The sequence below is a fragment of the Miniopterus natalensis genome, chromosome 16 (assembly GCF_054644295.1).
Source record: "Miniopterus natalensis isolate mMinNat1 chromosome 16, mMinNat1.hap1, whole genome shotgun sequence".
Classification (NCBI taxonomy): Eukaryota; Metazoa; Chordata; class Mammalia; order Chiroptera; family Miniopteridae; genus Miniopterus; species Miniopterus natalensis.
This window is the reverse complement of record NC_142096.1, coordinates 5394844-5411094: the sequence shown is the minus strand read 5'-3', so window position 1 is coordinate 5411094 and position 16251 is coordinate 5394844. Positions and strand designations below refer to the sequence as shown.

General features: G+C 44.2%; 1 protein-coding gene across 1 annotated transcript in view; it reads left to right on the top strand.

Moving 5' to 3' along the window:
* The window catches only part of STK3 (serine/threonine kinase 3), a 142360-nt gene that overhangs the window by 97596 nt on the left and 28513 nt on the right, over window positions 1-16251 (top strand). Inside the window, exons 9-10 of the mRNA XM_087825299.1 lie at window positions 643-835; window positions 6448-6620. Coding sequence (XP_087681425.1) covers window positions 643-835; window positions 6448-6620 — 366 coding nt within the window. The remainder of the gene's footprint in view (window positions 1-642; window positions 836-6447; window positions 6621-16251) is intronic.

The window sequence follows — 16251 nt, the reverse complement described above, 5'->3', positions numbered from 1 at the left end:
ATTCAACCTTAAAAAGGAGAGAAATGCTAACGCATGTCACAACATGCATGAACCTGGAAAACATTATGCTAAGTGAAATTAGCCAGACACAAGAGGCCACGTATTGCGTGATTCTCCTTACATGATGCACCTAGAGTAGGCACATTCATAGAGACGCTGAATAGAAGTTCCCAGGTACTGGGGGCGGGGGGACTGAAGGGCCCCTTTGTCAAGGGCGCGGAGGTTCTGTTTGGGGCGATGAAACGTGCTGGGTGCAGTGCAGTGGGTGCAGGTGGCGATGGCACAGCACTGGAGTGTGCTCAGTGTTACACAACTGTGCACTGAAAAATGATTAAAATGTTCAGTTTCATGTCACGAATACTTATCACAATTTTTCTGAAAAGCTAATGGCCTTTGTACAAGGTTATAAACTTTATTATAGCTGACAGAGTAGCGTCAACATGTTCTGCCTTTAATGTTTTGTCCCTGTGTTCTCCGTGCGCATTCGCTGACAGTTTACCTATCTTAATCCTGATTTTAAAAATCGATTTCTGTCGATTTCTCTTTACTTACCTAAAGCTTTAGCTCTTGCGACAGCATGTGTGCTTGTCCTTGCGTGACAATGGCAGCAACAGGAGCGCGCTCACTGCCCTGTGCTTTCAGGAGGAGGAGGAGCTGGACTCCCACACCATGGTGAAGAGCGGCCCGCAGGGCGTGGGCACCATGAGGGCCGCCAGCACCATGAGCGAGGGCGCGCAGACCATGATCGAGCACAGCAGCACCATGCTCGACTCGGACCTGGGCACCATGGTCATCAACAGCGAGGGCGAAGAGGAGGAGGACGGCACCGTGAAACGTATGTGCTCTTTCCCCGGGACGTCCATGTTCTGTTCTGAAACTGTTCTTCTGGAGAAGCCGGGATCGTTCTGTTCCTTCTGATAGCCAGTTGTGGAATTTTTTGTTTCTTTGCTTTATTAAACAGTAAAAAGGGTGGGGCACAAATAAATTTAAAGAATACTTTTTTAATATAGCAGAAGGGAACACATCTCTAACTTAGGGTTATGGAACTGGTTTGTTGAAGGATGCTTACCCCTAGCATAATTTAATTTGTAGTGTTTTACAGATAAAAAGATAATGTTTTTAACATTTACTTTCCCGATAAGAAAAGGGAACCTAAAATTCTAGTCCAGTAAATACAATATAATATTATTTCATGTTGTCTGAATTATCAGTTAGACCACACAGCGACCCAGGGGTACAAGTTAGAGGAAGTAAGGGCTGAGGTGGGTGGGACAAAAGGAAATATTAGAAACAAGGATCGCGAGATGGGGCTATTCATGCATAAAACTTAGTTTAGTGCGTATTTACTGCTGCTTGTCATGCGTGAGGCACAGTGCCAGGGGCCTGCAGGGGCTAAAGTGGCGACTGAGACATCCTTTCTGATGTAATGTCATCGCTTCCAGAGTGATGAAGAGAGATGGTCCCACCGACTAGCACTTCTTTATATACGTTTGCCAGATAGTTAACCATGGGGAGGCGGTGGGTAATGAATTTTTCTATATCCCACAACTGGTAGGTCTCCTGAGACTTTGCTCTGGAAAGCAGCCTAAGACTTGGGTTTCCTGAAATTCCTAGCCAGGCTTCTGACTAGGGTGGACCTTCTGCATCCCTAACATGCTTACCCAACTGCATTGGATGGTCTTGTGGCCTCCAAAGCCAGCTGGTATTGTGGTACAAGCCACGTGCCCTGTAGATCAAGAAGACCCTATAAGACAGTTTAGGGTCCAGAGACCTTACCATTCTTTCATTAAAAAACTGTGGTATGCGTCTTTAATAGGTAATGTTAATCTTGCCCACAACATAGCGGTGAAGGTGAGAACAGTGAACTACAGGTCCCACTTGCAGCTGATATTACTGGGCAGTTAGAAACCCTTCATTTCCTCCACGGGGGTACTAGTGTGTGGCTACGTGGTTGGAGTCACTTGTGGGTACCAGTCTGCTCTTTTGTGTTCTCTTGGTCAGTGATGTGACCCAGCTTGGGCCTGTTAGTGTAGATATTCTGTATAGTATAGTGCAGGATACCAGTTTTACCAGCACAGAACACAGACAAGTGTGTAAACATTAGCCTCCCTTGTGCAAATGAAAATTTGGCTGTCTTGTAAAGGCCTCTGAAGAAGGGTTTCCATAGCCCCTCAGTTGCCGTGATAGTGCTCATTACTCGCGCAGGAAATCGTTCCTTTTATTTAACTAAAATCCTGGGGCTTCCATTCGTCTGTTTCCTTTTTTCTGCCCTCACTGGAAATGGAAAACAGCTGGTCGCTATTTTCTGTTCAAGAACCCTTCGGATATACTTGGACACTTACTAAATTATACCCTTAGACTTTTCTTTTCCTGGCTGAACAATTTCAGTCCCTTTAACCTTTGTACAGGTATTATTTTCTAAGCTTTTAATCTTTTTTATGAAGAGCCTCTGGATCTCCTCCATGTTGTCTGTACCCTCCTTTGTTTTAAAATACAGTCTGATGAAGTTAAGAAAAAGCTGATGTCAGTGGCTTCTGTATTAACATTCTATTATATATATATATTAATTATCCTCTTGGCAACAAATTAAAGGACAGATTTCCAAGATCATTAATCAGGTGGATCACCCACATCTTAAAATATTTTTAGTAGGACAAATTAGGTAATATTCATAAATCCCTTTGATGTCTAAATATATTATGCTAAGGTTATGATTAATTGTTATTTCATTCCCTACACTTGACTGACTTTGTCATAATCATGCTAAGAAATTAAAACTTAAACAAATTATATTTTATTAAAGTACCTTAAAAATTCCTTTATATATTTGAATTTCCATGAAGACTTTTCACTTGTTTAGAAGACATGCAGATTAGGAAAGTTTATGAGTAATTGTAGGTGGACTGGCATATTTTCTAAAGGCATTAAATTCATACAATTTAGTCTTCCTTGTATATGTTTTGGGGAATGTGTGAAGGAAGGGAAAACCATTTTTTTCTTTAAAATTACACATGCACAAAGGGATTGTATGGTGATGATGATGATTTTTTTTTTTTTTTATTGCTAATGGGTTTTCAGTTCCATAGCAGGTGGCTGAAAGAATTGGGGACAAAATTGAGGAACAAGGTAGTTTTGAACATTAAGTTTATTATTAAAATAAAAATACATTTTTATGAGTAGAGTCAGAATTCAGCTGCAGCTGGAGAAATTGATGTCAATTTTTTGTAATTATTCTTTCTCTGTTTAAAAAAAAGTGTTTTCCATGGCAACCACAATCACAAGTGACTGGTTGCTATCTTAAGATTCTGTGCTTCACTCTCCTGTTGAAGGGCCTACATTTCTTTTTGTCCCTTTTTGGAAAATAACTTGTAAGTGAGAAGCATCCTCTGTGCTGCTCCTGGGAACACGCATGCATCTCCCTGGAGACTCGGCTGCATGCTGTGGGATGTGTTTAACATCGTGCGGTTAAACATTGCTGCGCTTTTACAGCTGCCCCTCCCGTTAACTTTTAAAACAAATGTTACCTATTTTCTCCTTGGAAATTAAAAAATTTGTTTTTTTAAAATTATTTCTGTATAGCAAAGATGTACTCTAAATTTTAATACTCAGTTTTAAACAATGGAAAATATTTGGAGGTGCAAGCACATACATTTGAATAAAAAATTAGGTGTCAGTGTATCTCGCTCTAAAGTCATCCGCAAAGGAAAATCTAGTGGACTAGACTGCCGCCTTTTATGTACGTTGATTTTTACACTTTGGTTATTTTTAAATAACAAAATGTTTATTTCTAACCTAGGAACGGTTATTTTCCAAGTTTTTGAGTGAGTGTAGAACCAACAGGCATTTTACCGCAGGTTTTAGGTCAGCCTGTGAAAGACCCTTAAGACCGTGACACCCCTGAAATGCAGTGATAGTGAAACCAGTACAGCAGTGGAAGTCATCTCCAGATTGGGGTGTTCCTGCAGTCGAGTCAAAGGCTGCCAAAGCACCGACATAAGCCAGATTTATTTTTTAAAGAATGATGTATAGAAACTTGCCTCCATGAAACATTTTCTATACACTTGACCAGTGCAGTTGATAATCCACAGGTTTCTTTCACAGGAGTTATTCCCAAAGAAACCATCTTTGCCTCCTCTCTGATTTTGAGTTTTCTACATAAACATTGATAACCCTTGTTGTATTAGATGTTAAAGTTTTTAGGTGTCTTTATACATGTGACCCACCTTAAGTCTAGCTGATTAAAATAAGTACGTACAACACGAATAAATACACAATTCTGTTAAAAAATTACTCATCTCTTAAAGGAAGACTATTGAGCAAAGGCTTCCTCTAGGGGTTATCTCCTCCCCTCCCCATGATTTGATTTGCTCAGTTACTTTATAGAAAACTTATTGAGTTACACTTGTAGTATTTTATTATTTATTCTTACAGAAAGGTCAAAGGTGAGGATGACAGGTTTAAGTTCTGGACTCTGTTACGGAATAGAAGGTTGCCATAGGAACCAAATTTAAATTCTGAAGATAAAACCTCTCGTAATGATGAAGCCCAGACGCGAACCAAGGGTTCTTAAAATCGGTTGAAAGCGTCTGTGGGCTGTGTGTGTCCAGTCCAAACGCCTGTAATGTAACCTTGTGAAATTCCCTGATTCCTTTTTCTTAGCAATAGGAGATTTTAGCAAAGACAGTTGAAGATAAAAAGACCAGAAACACAAAATCTTTTTAAAACGTTTATTGATCATTAAAATATTACACTTTCTCCTGTATATTTTGTTCATTTGTAACATTTCTAGTAAAGTCCGGACTGAATTCCAGACATGCTGACTCACCGCTTAGAGCAGACTTCAGTTTCATCCCACATTTCTGAAGAGTGAAAACAAAGGTTTTTAGCAGTGTGTTCTCTGGACCAGAATTACTTTATGAGCCAACAGTGTTACTTTTCATAATGGTACCTATAGTTTTAAGTTGCAGTAGTGCTATTGCAGGTGCTTGCTAGCTGGGCCAGATCACAATTAGCAGTGTTACATCTGATTGTAGGGGATCACGGAGAGGCTGGAACGTCTCCATAGGCAAGTAAGATGGTGATGAAACTGAAAAACGCGTCTTAAGAAAGGGACTAGGGATGTTTCACCTGAAAGACAGCCAGCCAAGACAGGAGCCGAGCCATTAACCGTGTCTGCAGATGTACTTGTATATAAAAGAGGAATTTACTTGGATTGTGAATGTAAATTATAGGACAGATTTCAAGTTCACATTAAAAACCCCCACTTTCTATGACTTCGAGTTGCCCACACACCTCTTTGCTGGGAGGTGTACTTCCCCTCTCGGGGCCTGTTCAAGGGGAAGGTGACAACTTTCCCTCTGGAGGGCTGTATGGGAGCATCCTTGGGGTGCTGTCTGGGACCTTTGTTAACTCCAGAGCTTCACAGAAGCCAGTTTGAAAACCACTGATCGAGACCATACCAGCTGGAGTTAAAAGTCTGGTTATTCCAAAGGTTCATTTGCACTCTAACAGTTCAGTGTAGAGCGAGGAGCCACAGGAAGGCTCTGAGCGCAAGAACGACATGGTTTGATTTGCATTTAGAAGGGTCCCTGTGTTACTGGCATGAGCTAAAACAAAACCGGAGGAGGCAGCGAGACCAGTAGGAGACCAGTGGCAAGGCAAGGAATGATTAGAAGCTAAACTAGGAAGGTGGCCGTGTTGGATCGAGGGAAAGGGTTAGGTTTGAGCAACTGTAGTGAGAATTAGAATGAAAAGGCCCCAGTGATCAGTGTGGTCCGGCGGGAAGAGAGGAATCTGGGTTGCTTCTCAGCCTTTGTCTCTGGGCCTGGAGTGAACAGCGCTGACTGCTAGCCGGGCAGTGAGCCTGAAGGGAAAGGCCTTGGGCTCAGCTTTAGAGCTGGGAAGTCCGAGGCGACTACATCACCCGAGGTCCGGCGGTCCGTTAGCAAGCAGTGGGTGAGTGGGGTGTGGAGCTTAGGGAGAGAGAGGGCGGGGAGTCAGGAGTCACACGCAGGTGTAACTATGACAAGGGAGCCGGGACTCAGGAGGAGGCGGGATTAGCTAGAAGGACCGTGAGGAAGGGCAGAGATGAAGGCGGGGCCTGGGCGAGTCTTCAACTCCTCATGGCCGATGGTGGAGTACAGTGACCACAGCGATTCGGTGTAGCTGTTTAAAACAGGACAGGTTTCAAAGATGCTTTCTTTGACATGTTTCAGATACATCTGAAATGATTTCAGATGAAACTCTGACAAAGATCTGCCCAAGTTCTGAGTGTCCCTGGGGTCTGAGAATTCTGGGGATGCCCGCCTGGTCCTTGGTTGCACTTCAGTTCACCGGGTTCTCCGCTGAGTGCCTTGGCCGTGAACCCGACCGGACCCGTGAGGGCCTCCCGCACCGCCGCGGGAGCAAGTGCCCTTCCCTGAAAGCCTCTCGCTGCTCTGTCCCCAGGAGGCCGCTCGCCGCCCGCCCAGAGGCCATCCTTCATGGACTACTTCGACAAGCAGGACCCCAGGAGTGGAAGCCACGAGGACCGCGGCCAGGCCGCGCGCCAGCCCTTCCCTGTGTCCAAACACGTCTTCCCGGATAACTGGAAAGTTCCTCAGGACGGGGACTTCGACTTTGTGAGTACCCTTCCCTGCTCGGGGGCGCTTCCTCCCGCCCTGTCCTTGTCGGGCTGCGAGTTCGGGTGCGTGTAACACGGTGGACGGTGTCCCCACGCTCGTTGCTCGGTGTGTGCCAGGGATGTGAGCGGGGCGCTGCAGCCCCCGGTGCGGGTGCGGGTGCGGGTACGGGTGCGGGTGCGAGCAGGGAAGCCCAGGTAACTGACTCGGCTAAGTAAGCACAGCCACGTCCAGAAACACTTAGGACCCTCGAACGAAAACGACGCTGCCTCGAGCTGCTCCTAATGATGCGGTAAGCGGGAGGCACTTCGGACAGTTGTAAACTCAGTTTCCGAAACAAGCGAGACAAGGACAGGTATGACGTGGACCTGGAGAAACTTGCCTCAGCTTTGAAGGTTAACTGAACTCGTTTCTACTTGAGTGTTAATTCCAGTTGGCTCGTCAGAAATAATAGTCCTAGTTTTTATCCAGATAGCATGTAAACGTCAGTGTTAAAGTGGGCTGTGACGCCTCTTTTATTACATTTTCTCTTTTTTCTTCCTCCTGTTCCTTTTCATTTCTTTTAAAGAATGCATATAAAACAGGCAAACGGTTCTAAAGCAACTGTTTCTACAGCTTGAGAGTAGTTTCTCATGATGAGTTTCTTAATGGAGTAGAAATTTTTGTGGAGTAGATTTTTGCTTTAGCATGTTTTACTTTGTATGTTACTTTTGGATAGTATTCTGTAGGATTTTTCCCCACATGAAGTAACTGCAGCCCTTCATAGCTCTACTTATTAATAAACACATTTATTTGCAAGTAAACAACATTTTAGATATATGTATTTCTTTACATTTCTTAAGTAACTTTAAGCCATTTTGCTTACTCAGTGTGCCTCTGAATGCTTTGGGATTATAAACATTTTTAATGTTAAGTACTTTACTCCTAAATATTAAGATTATTTAAGCTTTTTACATCAGATAATCAGATAATAAAGTTTCAAAGTCTGTCCTCAATAAATTTAGTAATAATTGCTAGCAAATATTCGCAATAGCACAGGTTAGTGTGAAACATTAATTATATCTACTCACTGGTTTTTCAATTTTGAAGTTACAAATTAGAAAAATAAATCTGTATTTCTCTAGTTTTTGTAAGATTTCGTTTTAAGCTATCTACTTTCTTAAAAATTATAAATTTTTTAGAATGCTGACATTCAAGCTTTAAATCATTCATGAACATGATGAATTATGTAGAGTATTTAGCATCAAAGAAGTCTCAGAATAAATCTTAATAACCTCTGGGAAACAGTATGAAATGGACTACAAAGTAATGAATAAATTATCATAGTTAAGAAATAATAGATAAAATTATTTAATAGTTTCAATTAGTTTTTCTACCACCCCCAAAACTTACTGACTTAAAATAACAACTTTTTATTTGCACACTTTAGTGGGTAAGCAGTTAGACTGGGTTTAGCTGAGTGGTTCTTTCGCTGGCCTCGTTGCGGTCATCCACCAGCTTCACTGGAGCTGAGTGATCCAAAATTGCCTCACTGCTGTGTGTGGCAGTTGTCCCCACAGCCAGCTAGGTCACATGACCCCATCAGGCAAGCGGGTGTTAGGTGGCAGTAGTCGCCTGCTAAGAGGGTAATGGCAGAAGTTGTAAGGCTTCTTGAGACCTGCGCTTAGGATCTGCACAGTGTCCATTTACAATAACGTCACAAAAGAATGAATTCTTAGGGCCCTGGCCAGGGTGGCTCGGTTGGTTGGGGTCGTCCTGGGCACCGAAAGGTTGGTGGCTGTTGGCTTCCAGTCAGGGCACAGGCCCCGGTTGCCAGTCGATCCCTGGTAGGGGGTGTGCAGGAGGCAGCCCAGCCATGTCTCGCTGTCACGTCGATGTTTCCCCCTCTCCCTTCCTCTGTCTCCAGAGTAAATAGAATGGTGGTTGCCAGGGGCTGGGGGCGAGGGGAGGTGGGGAGTTACTGTTTAGTGGGTACAGAGTTTCACTTTCTCACGATGCAGAAAGTTCTGGGCACGGATGCTTGTGATTGTGGCACAGCCGTGTGAATGTACTTAATGCCACTGAACTGTGCACTTAGAAATGGTTAAAATGGTGGGTTTTAACTTATGCATGTTTCACCACAATAAAAAAAGGGGGGAAAAGAATTCGCAGAGTGTCTGCCCTGGCGAGTGGGAGTGAAGAAGAGATGAGCGAAGGCAGGGCTGCTAGAAGCAGTAGTGAGTGGAGACAGACAGGAGCTCGAGGGGCGAGCAGAGGGCAGGGCCGCCTGTGAGGTCCACGGACACTTCCGCACGAAGCAAGGGCGCGCTGCACGCAGACGGAGTTCCACTTACGCCAGCTGGTGACGCGGGACGCCGGCTCTTGCTCATCCCCTCGTACATTAGATACAGGAGATCGAAAACCGTGACTCGTCAGAGGAACCAGTGTGCTGAGGCTGTGTTTACCGTCCCTCTTTATGCTGTCTCGGGGCTTCACGTGAGTCCCCTGGCCATTGCCCAGAGCTGCTTAGAACAGCCCTACGTCGTTCTGACCGCATTTCCAGGCTCTCGAAGCCTTGCCCTCCCGCCCTGAGGAAAGTGGGTGGCAAGGAAGAGAAGTGAAAGGGAACACGTGGTGCCTGTTGTGGCATTCAGGGCAGGCTCCTGGAGGGAAGTGCCCCTATGGCATTCAGGGCAGGCTCCTGGAGGAGGGAAGTGCCCCTATGGCATTCAGGGCAGGCTCCTGGAGGAGGGAAGTGCCCCTGTGGCATTTTGGGCAGGCTCCTGGAGGGAAGTGCCTCTGTGGCATTCAGGGCAGGCTCCTGGAGGAGGGAAGTGCCCCTGTGGCATTCAGGGCAGGCTCCTGGAGGGAAGTGCCCCTGTGGCATTTAGGGCAGGCTCCTGGAGGGAAGTGCCCCTGTGGCATTCAGGGCAGGCTCCTGGAGGAGGGAAGTGCCCTGTGGCATTCAGGGCAGGCTCCTGGAGGAGGGAAGTGCCCTGTGGCATTCAGGGCAGGCTCCTGGAGGAGGGAAGTGCCCTGTGGCATTCAGGGCAGGCTCCTGGAGGAGGGAAGGCACTGGGAGGCGCCTGCTGGGCAGCGGGGCGGCAGGGCGCAGTCCCATCTCGAAGCCTGTCTGCAGCGTGTGTATCTTCTTTAGCGCTGGTCGGCTGGATTTCCTGTGAACTGTCGTTTCATTTTATGTTCCTGGATGTAATGAGATGATAGGAGAATTACTTTACCTTCACCAATCTGGAGGTCTTATAAAGCTAGGATAAAATATATTTAGGCTAATTGACCCAATTATTTGAACTCTTCTAAGAAAGTTGTTTCGGGTGTGCCTGTGAAATTCATAAAACAAATGTAAAAGGCAAATCTGTTTATCATAGCACCAGCCTAATGTTTTAGTTTTTGTTAGAATTATTTCCAAACAGCCTGAGCATCCAGATTGTTTAGTGTTAAATAGTGTGTCGATCATGTTTTGCAGAAGGTACAGTATCATTCTTAAATAGATATATTTTGGGTAACATAAAGATTTTGGAATAAGAACAAAAACTTTAAAAGCCATCTGTTAACCCACTAAATTCATTCCAAATTAGAAAAAGAGAAAGAAAATTGGATTGACAATAATTACTAGTATAAAAGGAATTCGGTAAATTAACCATGGTTTGTTTTTGACTCACACTTAATTGTAAGCTAACGTTTTTTGATTACTGTGATTTTTAAATATTTATTCAATTGGTGCTGTTCTTTTGAGCTAAGGGATGAGAGTTCTCCAGGGCAGGCGCGACAAAAAGCCTCAATCATTGTGGCAGAAGGAAGAAAGTCCCTCCTCCAGGTATAAATTTGTCTCGATGTTTCTGAGTTCTTTACAGCCTTACCTCTGATTCCTGGGTTGCCAAGTCAGTCTGGTTGTAGGGAAACAAAAAACCAACCACCCACCAACAACAAAGTCTCACTGCTACAACACACAGAAAGCAGTAAACCAGAGAAAGTCCCAGCCCTGCACCGGAGCCCCCGTGGGCGTTAGGAGTAGCCCCTTGTTTGGGAGAAATGTGTCCTTCCAGGATCTTTTCGCCCCCTGGAGCAGCCGGCAGCTATGAAGGGTAAGGGAGGGGAGGCAGTGGGGGAGCAGGACACCCACAGAAACACCTGCAGCAACCAGCCCTCGGCAGGCCCTCGCACGCGGGCCCTGGGGAAGCCTTGAGGGAAGGCCTGCAGCCAGCAGCCTCTGCCGGTTGTGACAGTGTCACTGTGCTGTCATCGGCTTTATTTACTCAAATACAGGTCATGTTTTTGGAGATGCCGGTGTAGAAGCTACCTTGTTCAAAGAGCGGGTTCTCTTCGGCCCCTCTTTGGGTGAACTGAGGAACCCACTTCAGCTGAGTGAAGCATTTAAGCCTATTGTCATCAATTAGCTTTGCATTAATTAAGTGATTATTGTTAAGTATTTCCAGATGTTTGCAAGAGTGTTCACAAAGCACGAGAAGATAACTGTAGATATTCCAGATTTGTTTCTTCTCGGGGAAAGAAGAAATAAACAGGAAAGCTCAGATGTTTCCGTGGCTGGCCCTGGGGAAGCGTTTATGATCACAGGTGTGCCCGCGGCAGGAACCTGAGTGCATGTGGCACGTTGTGCGCGCCCTGCTCACTCTTTCCTTGTGGAGCCAACAGGAAATTAAAATTAATGAGGAGCCTGCACTTTGAAATACTTGCAGAATTCTTGACTATTTCAGTCCTTTGCCAGCTCACGAAATCTGCGCTGGCAGTCGTGTCCAACAGATGGTGCGGCGAGTGCAGCTCTGTCCTGGATTGTCGGGCCCGTGTAGAACTTTGTAAGATTTTGACCATCAATCTGCTGAGGCGTTTAAGACAGTCATGACCTTTGTTTTGAAAGGAGGGTGGCCTTCTTCAGACATGCTTATGTACAGGTAGGAAAACAATGTTGGGTTAATTAATCACTGGGCCGCAAAGCTGAATCTAGTTGATTCTAGAGTAGGAGACAAGGCCTTTCGTGTGTCTGAGCTGCTGCCCTGTTGCTTTCCCCCTCAGGATAATCCCGTGCACTTGGCCGCCCGCGTGGAGCACACATTTTGCTTTCTTACTCCTCATATGCTGTTTAACTTTTCCACAATTTCAGAAACTTTTACTTACAGCATCTGCTGAGACATTCAGCTAATTCTGCTTATTTAGGTAATTAATACCTTAAGTTAGAATGCGGTGTATCACCTCCTCCTTCACAGATTACCGTGGGCAGGCCTGTACTTACTGGGTTAGTTAAGATAGAAAGCACAGGTGCCCTCTGTGGGTTCTTGTCGCCGTGTCGGAATTTAGTAAGATATTTAAAGCACGTGGCAGAAAGAAAAATGACTTACCAAAAAGGGCTCTACTAAGCATAAACTTTTTTCATAGTAATTTGTTCTTTTAAAAATGCCATTTATATAGAAGATTGTTTTGAAAAATTGGCTGCTCCATGCATGTGTTATGGCTAATGGTGATGTCTGAGGAAGTTATTTTGACTCTGTCAGCCTTTTGTTCATAACCTGATTTTGAATATTTAGTCAATAAGCAGTGGGGGAATTACACTGCTTCTTATTACATCAGAAGCAATATTAAGGACCAATAGTGGACTTTCGGATCAAAGAGTGGACAATATAATTGATTACTTTTTAATTTCAGACTGATGCCCCAAGGTGTTTACCTCTTAAATAAACCATTCGATTTCAAATAAGCCGTTACGATTGGTTGAGGTTACTAGTAATTGTGTTGGTAATAGTTCTTTTTTACTTTAACTGTCATAAATAAAAATTTTTAATATGAAATTATTTTTGTACTTATTCATACTTAATTTAGTTTTCATAATGTACGTAGTAGTTTAGAACCCTTTTCATAACTGACCTTCATCACACTTCCTGACGTGTCTCTCACAGAAGGGCGCACAGCATTCTTTCGGGCCGTTGTCCCGCCCTGACAGTGGGTGGAAACCTTTCCCATAGTGCCTCTCACTCATTGAAACAGAAAACTTCCATTAGGCTGAATTCTTCATGTTGGAAGACTTTTCGGTAAATAACAGCTTTTTTTTTTATCCCCTCCCCCCAAAATTAGTTTTTTTTTGTAATTTTGTCCATCAATAGTAGAAACACCTTCTTTCCAGAAATGTAGACAGATCTTAAGGAGAAATGTGAAAGAGGGTGTCAAACTAATGTGTAGTAACAGGTAAAAGAATTTTGGAAAACAAGTATCTTAATTTCATTGACTTACTTTGAAGATATATTTTCATGGTTCTTAACAAAGAAACTACTTTTTCTTTATGAATTAAGCGATGGTGATGTTTAATTTGATACGTAGTATATACTGTGGTAATTAAAGCTGTTGCTAGTAATTGTCTCACAGAAGCCTCAGTAACCTGGGTTAGAGCATCAGGTTGTGATCTGCAGTCCTGCGATTCAGGTTTTAACTGTCCGTCTTAACGTGAGAATGCAAAGGAAGCTACATAATAGCCAAGGATGTAAATACATAACCATGGAGAAGGCTGATAACTAGCCGTGTCTCACTAACTAGGGAAATGAAACGAGTAGTTGGTTGTGGATTATTGCTGCTCAGGGAAGAGCTAAGCAGATAGTCATTTTAGTGATTATAGCCTTTGATGGGAAAAAACTTACTGTCTTTAACTCATTAGAAGTTCAGTGACAGTACAAAATCCCTGAAATTGCCTTACTTTTGATTTTAAATATTTCGTCATTCTTGCCTTGACTGTGAACATTGAAAGGCTTTCCTTAGAAGATCCACATAAGGAGCAATAGAAACAAGATGTCGATAAATTCCCCCTTGATTTGCAGAAAACAGTGAATTACAGGTAATGTCAGCAAACAGTTTCCCCGTTTTCCTTTATTACAGAATTACAAGTGTAATCTAGAAAAGCATTCCTTAGATAACTCAGGGAAGCAGGTATGTTACGATGCAGCCCCTAGCAGTCTGCTGCCGTCACTTAGCAGCGGCTCTCGGGGCCCTAGAAATCCACCCCTTGTTGTCATTTTAAAAGCATTTTCCAGAACTTAGTCAACCTGTGAGCTCCTTTTGGAATTGCGTCAGTTGCCCTCACCTGTAAGCATTTTTTCGTGGTCTGTAGTCATCCATACCTTTTTGTGTGGACTCCACATTAAAACTGTCAAGCTTCCATTCACTTGAGTTCTGTGCCGTGTCTTGCGGTGACTCGTGATAGGAAGCTGCACTGGGTTTAAAACTTCAGCATCTGAAATTGTTTTTCCAACTAACCAGTTCTTTAAGGTATGTACAGTTTTGTCTGTATAATTTTACTGTTCAGAATTTTTCTATTATTTTGCTTCTGGCTAATAAACTAAATATTAGTAAAAATATAGCTAATGCATATTGAGAGTTTACTCTGCTACGTGCTCAGTACATCTCAAAGCATCTTCTGACGGTGGTCCTTTGATGATTGTATTTGTTTACCTTCCCATATTTTACAACTGGGGAAACTTAGATTTTTGTTCAGCTCTTCCCCCCAATCTCTTTCCTCTTGCAATTTATTATAAGTGGCAAAATGAATCCAGAATGTACCTTCAATTCTTTGCTTGGAAACTTCCTCGGCTAAATACCCAAGTTCATCACTCACAAGTTCTGCTTTCCAGATAACTGCAGGACACAATTCAGCTAAACTTTCTGCCACGATATAACAAGAATCATCTTTCCTCCAGTTTCTAATAAAATGTTCCTCATCTTTTTTTTGTTTTTGGTTTTGGTAATCCTCACCCGAGGATATTTTTCCCATTGATTTTTTTAGAGAGAAACATCGATGTGAGAGAGACATACTGATTGGTTGCCTCCCACGCGCCCCAACTGGGGCAGGGATCCAGCCTTCAACCCGGGTATGTGCCCTTGACGGGCAGTCGAACCCAAGACCTTGGGCACGTGGGCTGACACCCTGGCACAGAGCCACACCGGCCAGTGCGGAACATGTTTCTCACTGCTTTCTGAACCCTTGCCAGCAATATCTTTCTGAGCCTCACCAACTGGATTAGTTTAATGCTATTAGTTTCCTATGGCTGCTGTAACATTACCACAAACTTAGTGGTTTAAAACAATAGAATTCTTTTAGATTTCTGGAAGTCAGAAATTCGAACTGAAACTTACAGAGCTAAATCAAGATTTCACCAGGGCCTCAAGTGCTCCAGAGACTCTAGAGGAGAATGTTTCCCTGCCTTTTTAGGTGTCTAGATAGAGCTGTGTTTCTTGCATTTCTTATTTCAGAGCCCCTTCCTCCAGCTAAAGAGCCAGCAGTAGCATCTTCCTCCGACTTGGCTTCCAAGGTGTGAAATCTCCCCTCCCTCCCTCCGTCCCTCCGTCCCTCCGTCCCTCCGTCCCTCCGTCCCTCCGTCCCTCCCTCCCTCCCTCCCTCCCTCCCTCCCTCCCTCCTATAGGAACACTTCAGATTGCATCCAGGGTTCACCCAGATAATTCAGAACAATATCCCCATCTTCAGGCTCCTAAGTGAAGATCCTTAATCATGTACTTGAAGTCTTTGCCATATAAGGTAACATTCACAGGTCCCAGGGATTGGGACGCATTGTCCTGAGGACTGTCGTTAGCCTACCACAGGGTCTGAGGATTGATCCCCAGAGCACACCAACCTTAATAGATTGGGGGAAAGGGGAAAAACCAGCCGAAGAGACTGGGAAGAGACAGCTGAGGGGGAGGAAGGTTGCCAGGAAGGTGTGGTGTCCTGGAACCCAGGTGAGGAGACAGTCCTAAAAGGAACAAGTGATCAGCTGGTTCGGATCTGCTAGATCCAGGAAGGAGGACTGGTGACTTGCTATTGGATAGCAACAAGGAGGCCACTGGTGGTCTTGAAAAGTAGTTTAGATTCATAAACTCTCCTAAGTACAAAAGACCCTTCCTAGTGGTCCAAATAATGATAAAGAAAAATTAGTAGAGTAACATGAGATACTGATTTATTTTATGGACAAAACCCCTGGAAGGGCAGGGCCGTACCATGCTGCATGCAGTACCTGCCGCAGTGAGGGCTTCGCCCTCCTGTGTCGTCACCCCCAGCGGAGACAGCACGTCACCGGCCCTCGGGACCCGGGCACCAGTGTCTGGGGTCTCTTCTCATTAGCAGCCAGAGCTGCCCCCCCTTTTCCTGCCCCAGCCACACTAGAAGAAGTTGATAATAGGCATTTTCTCTACCCCTGCCTGAGTCGAGATCCTCACTCAGATTATAAAAGGGAAGGATTTGGGAGATGTCCCCCCATAAACATAAAAATAATTTCATTCCAAGGCGTAGCTGTCCCTAATGCTCTGCCTTCCTGCGTGTCAGCTCTAAAGACTGTTCCTTCTGGCCTTTTGCGTACTTCCAGGCTTACTATCTTGTGAGCTCTCTTCTAGTTCTCTGGCTCTCTGTACTGGAACCACGTCTGGTTTTTCATTGCACTGGGCTGAAGCCACCCTATGACAGTCTTGTGGTCCCTCTTTTTCAACGACTACTTTTCTCTGTAGTTGCTGCTACCATTTTCCATATGAGCATTTCTGATAGTCTGGTTTTTTTTCATGTACTTTAACATCGTTTGCTGCTTTCCCAAAAACATACTTTGGTCATTTAGTATTCTAAGCGTTGTGTCTGTTTAACAGCTTTATTGAG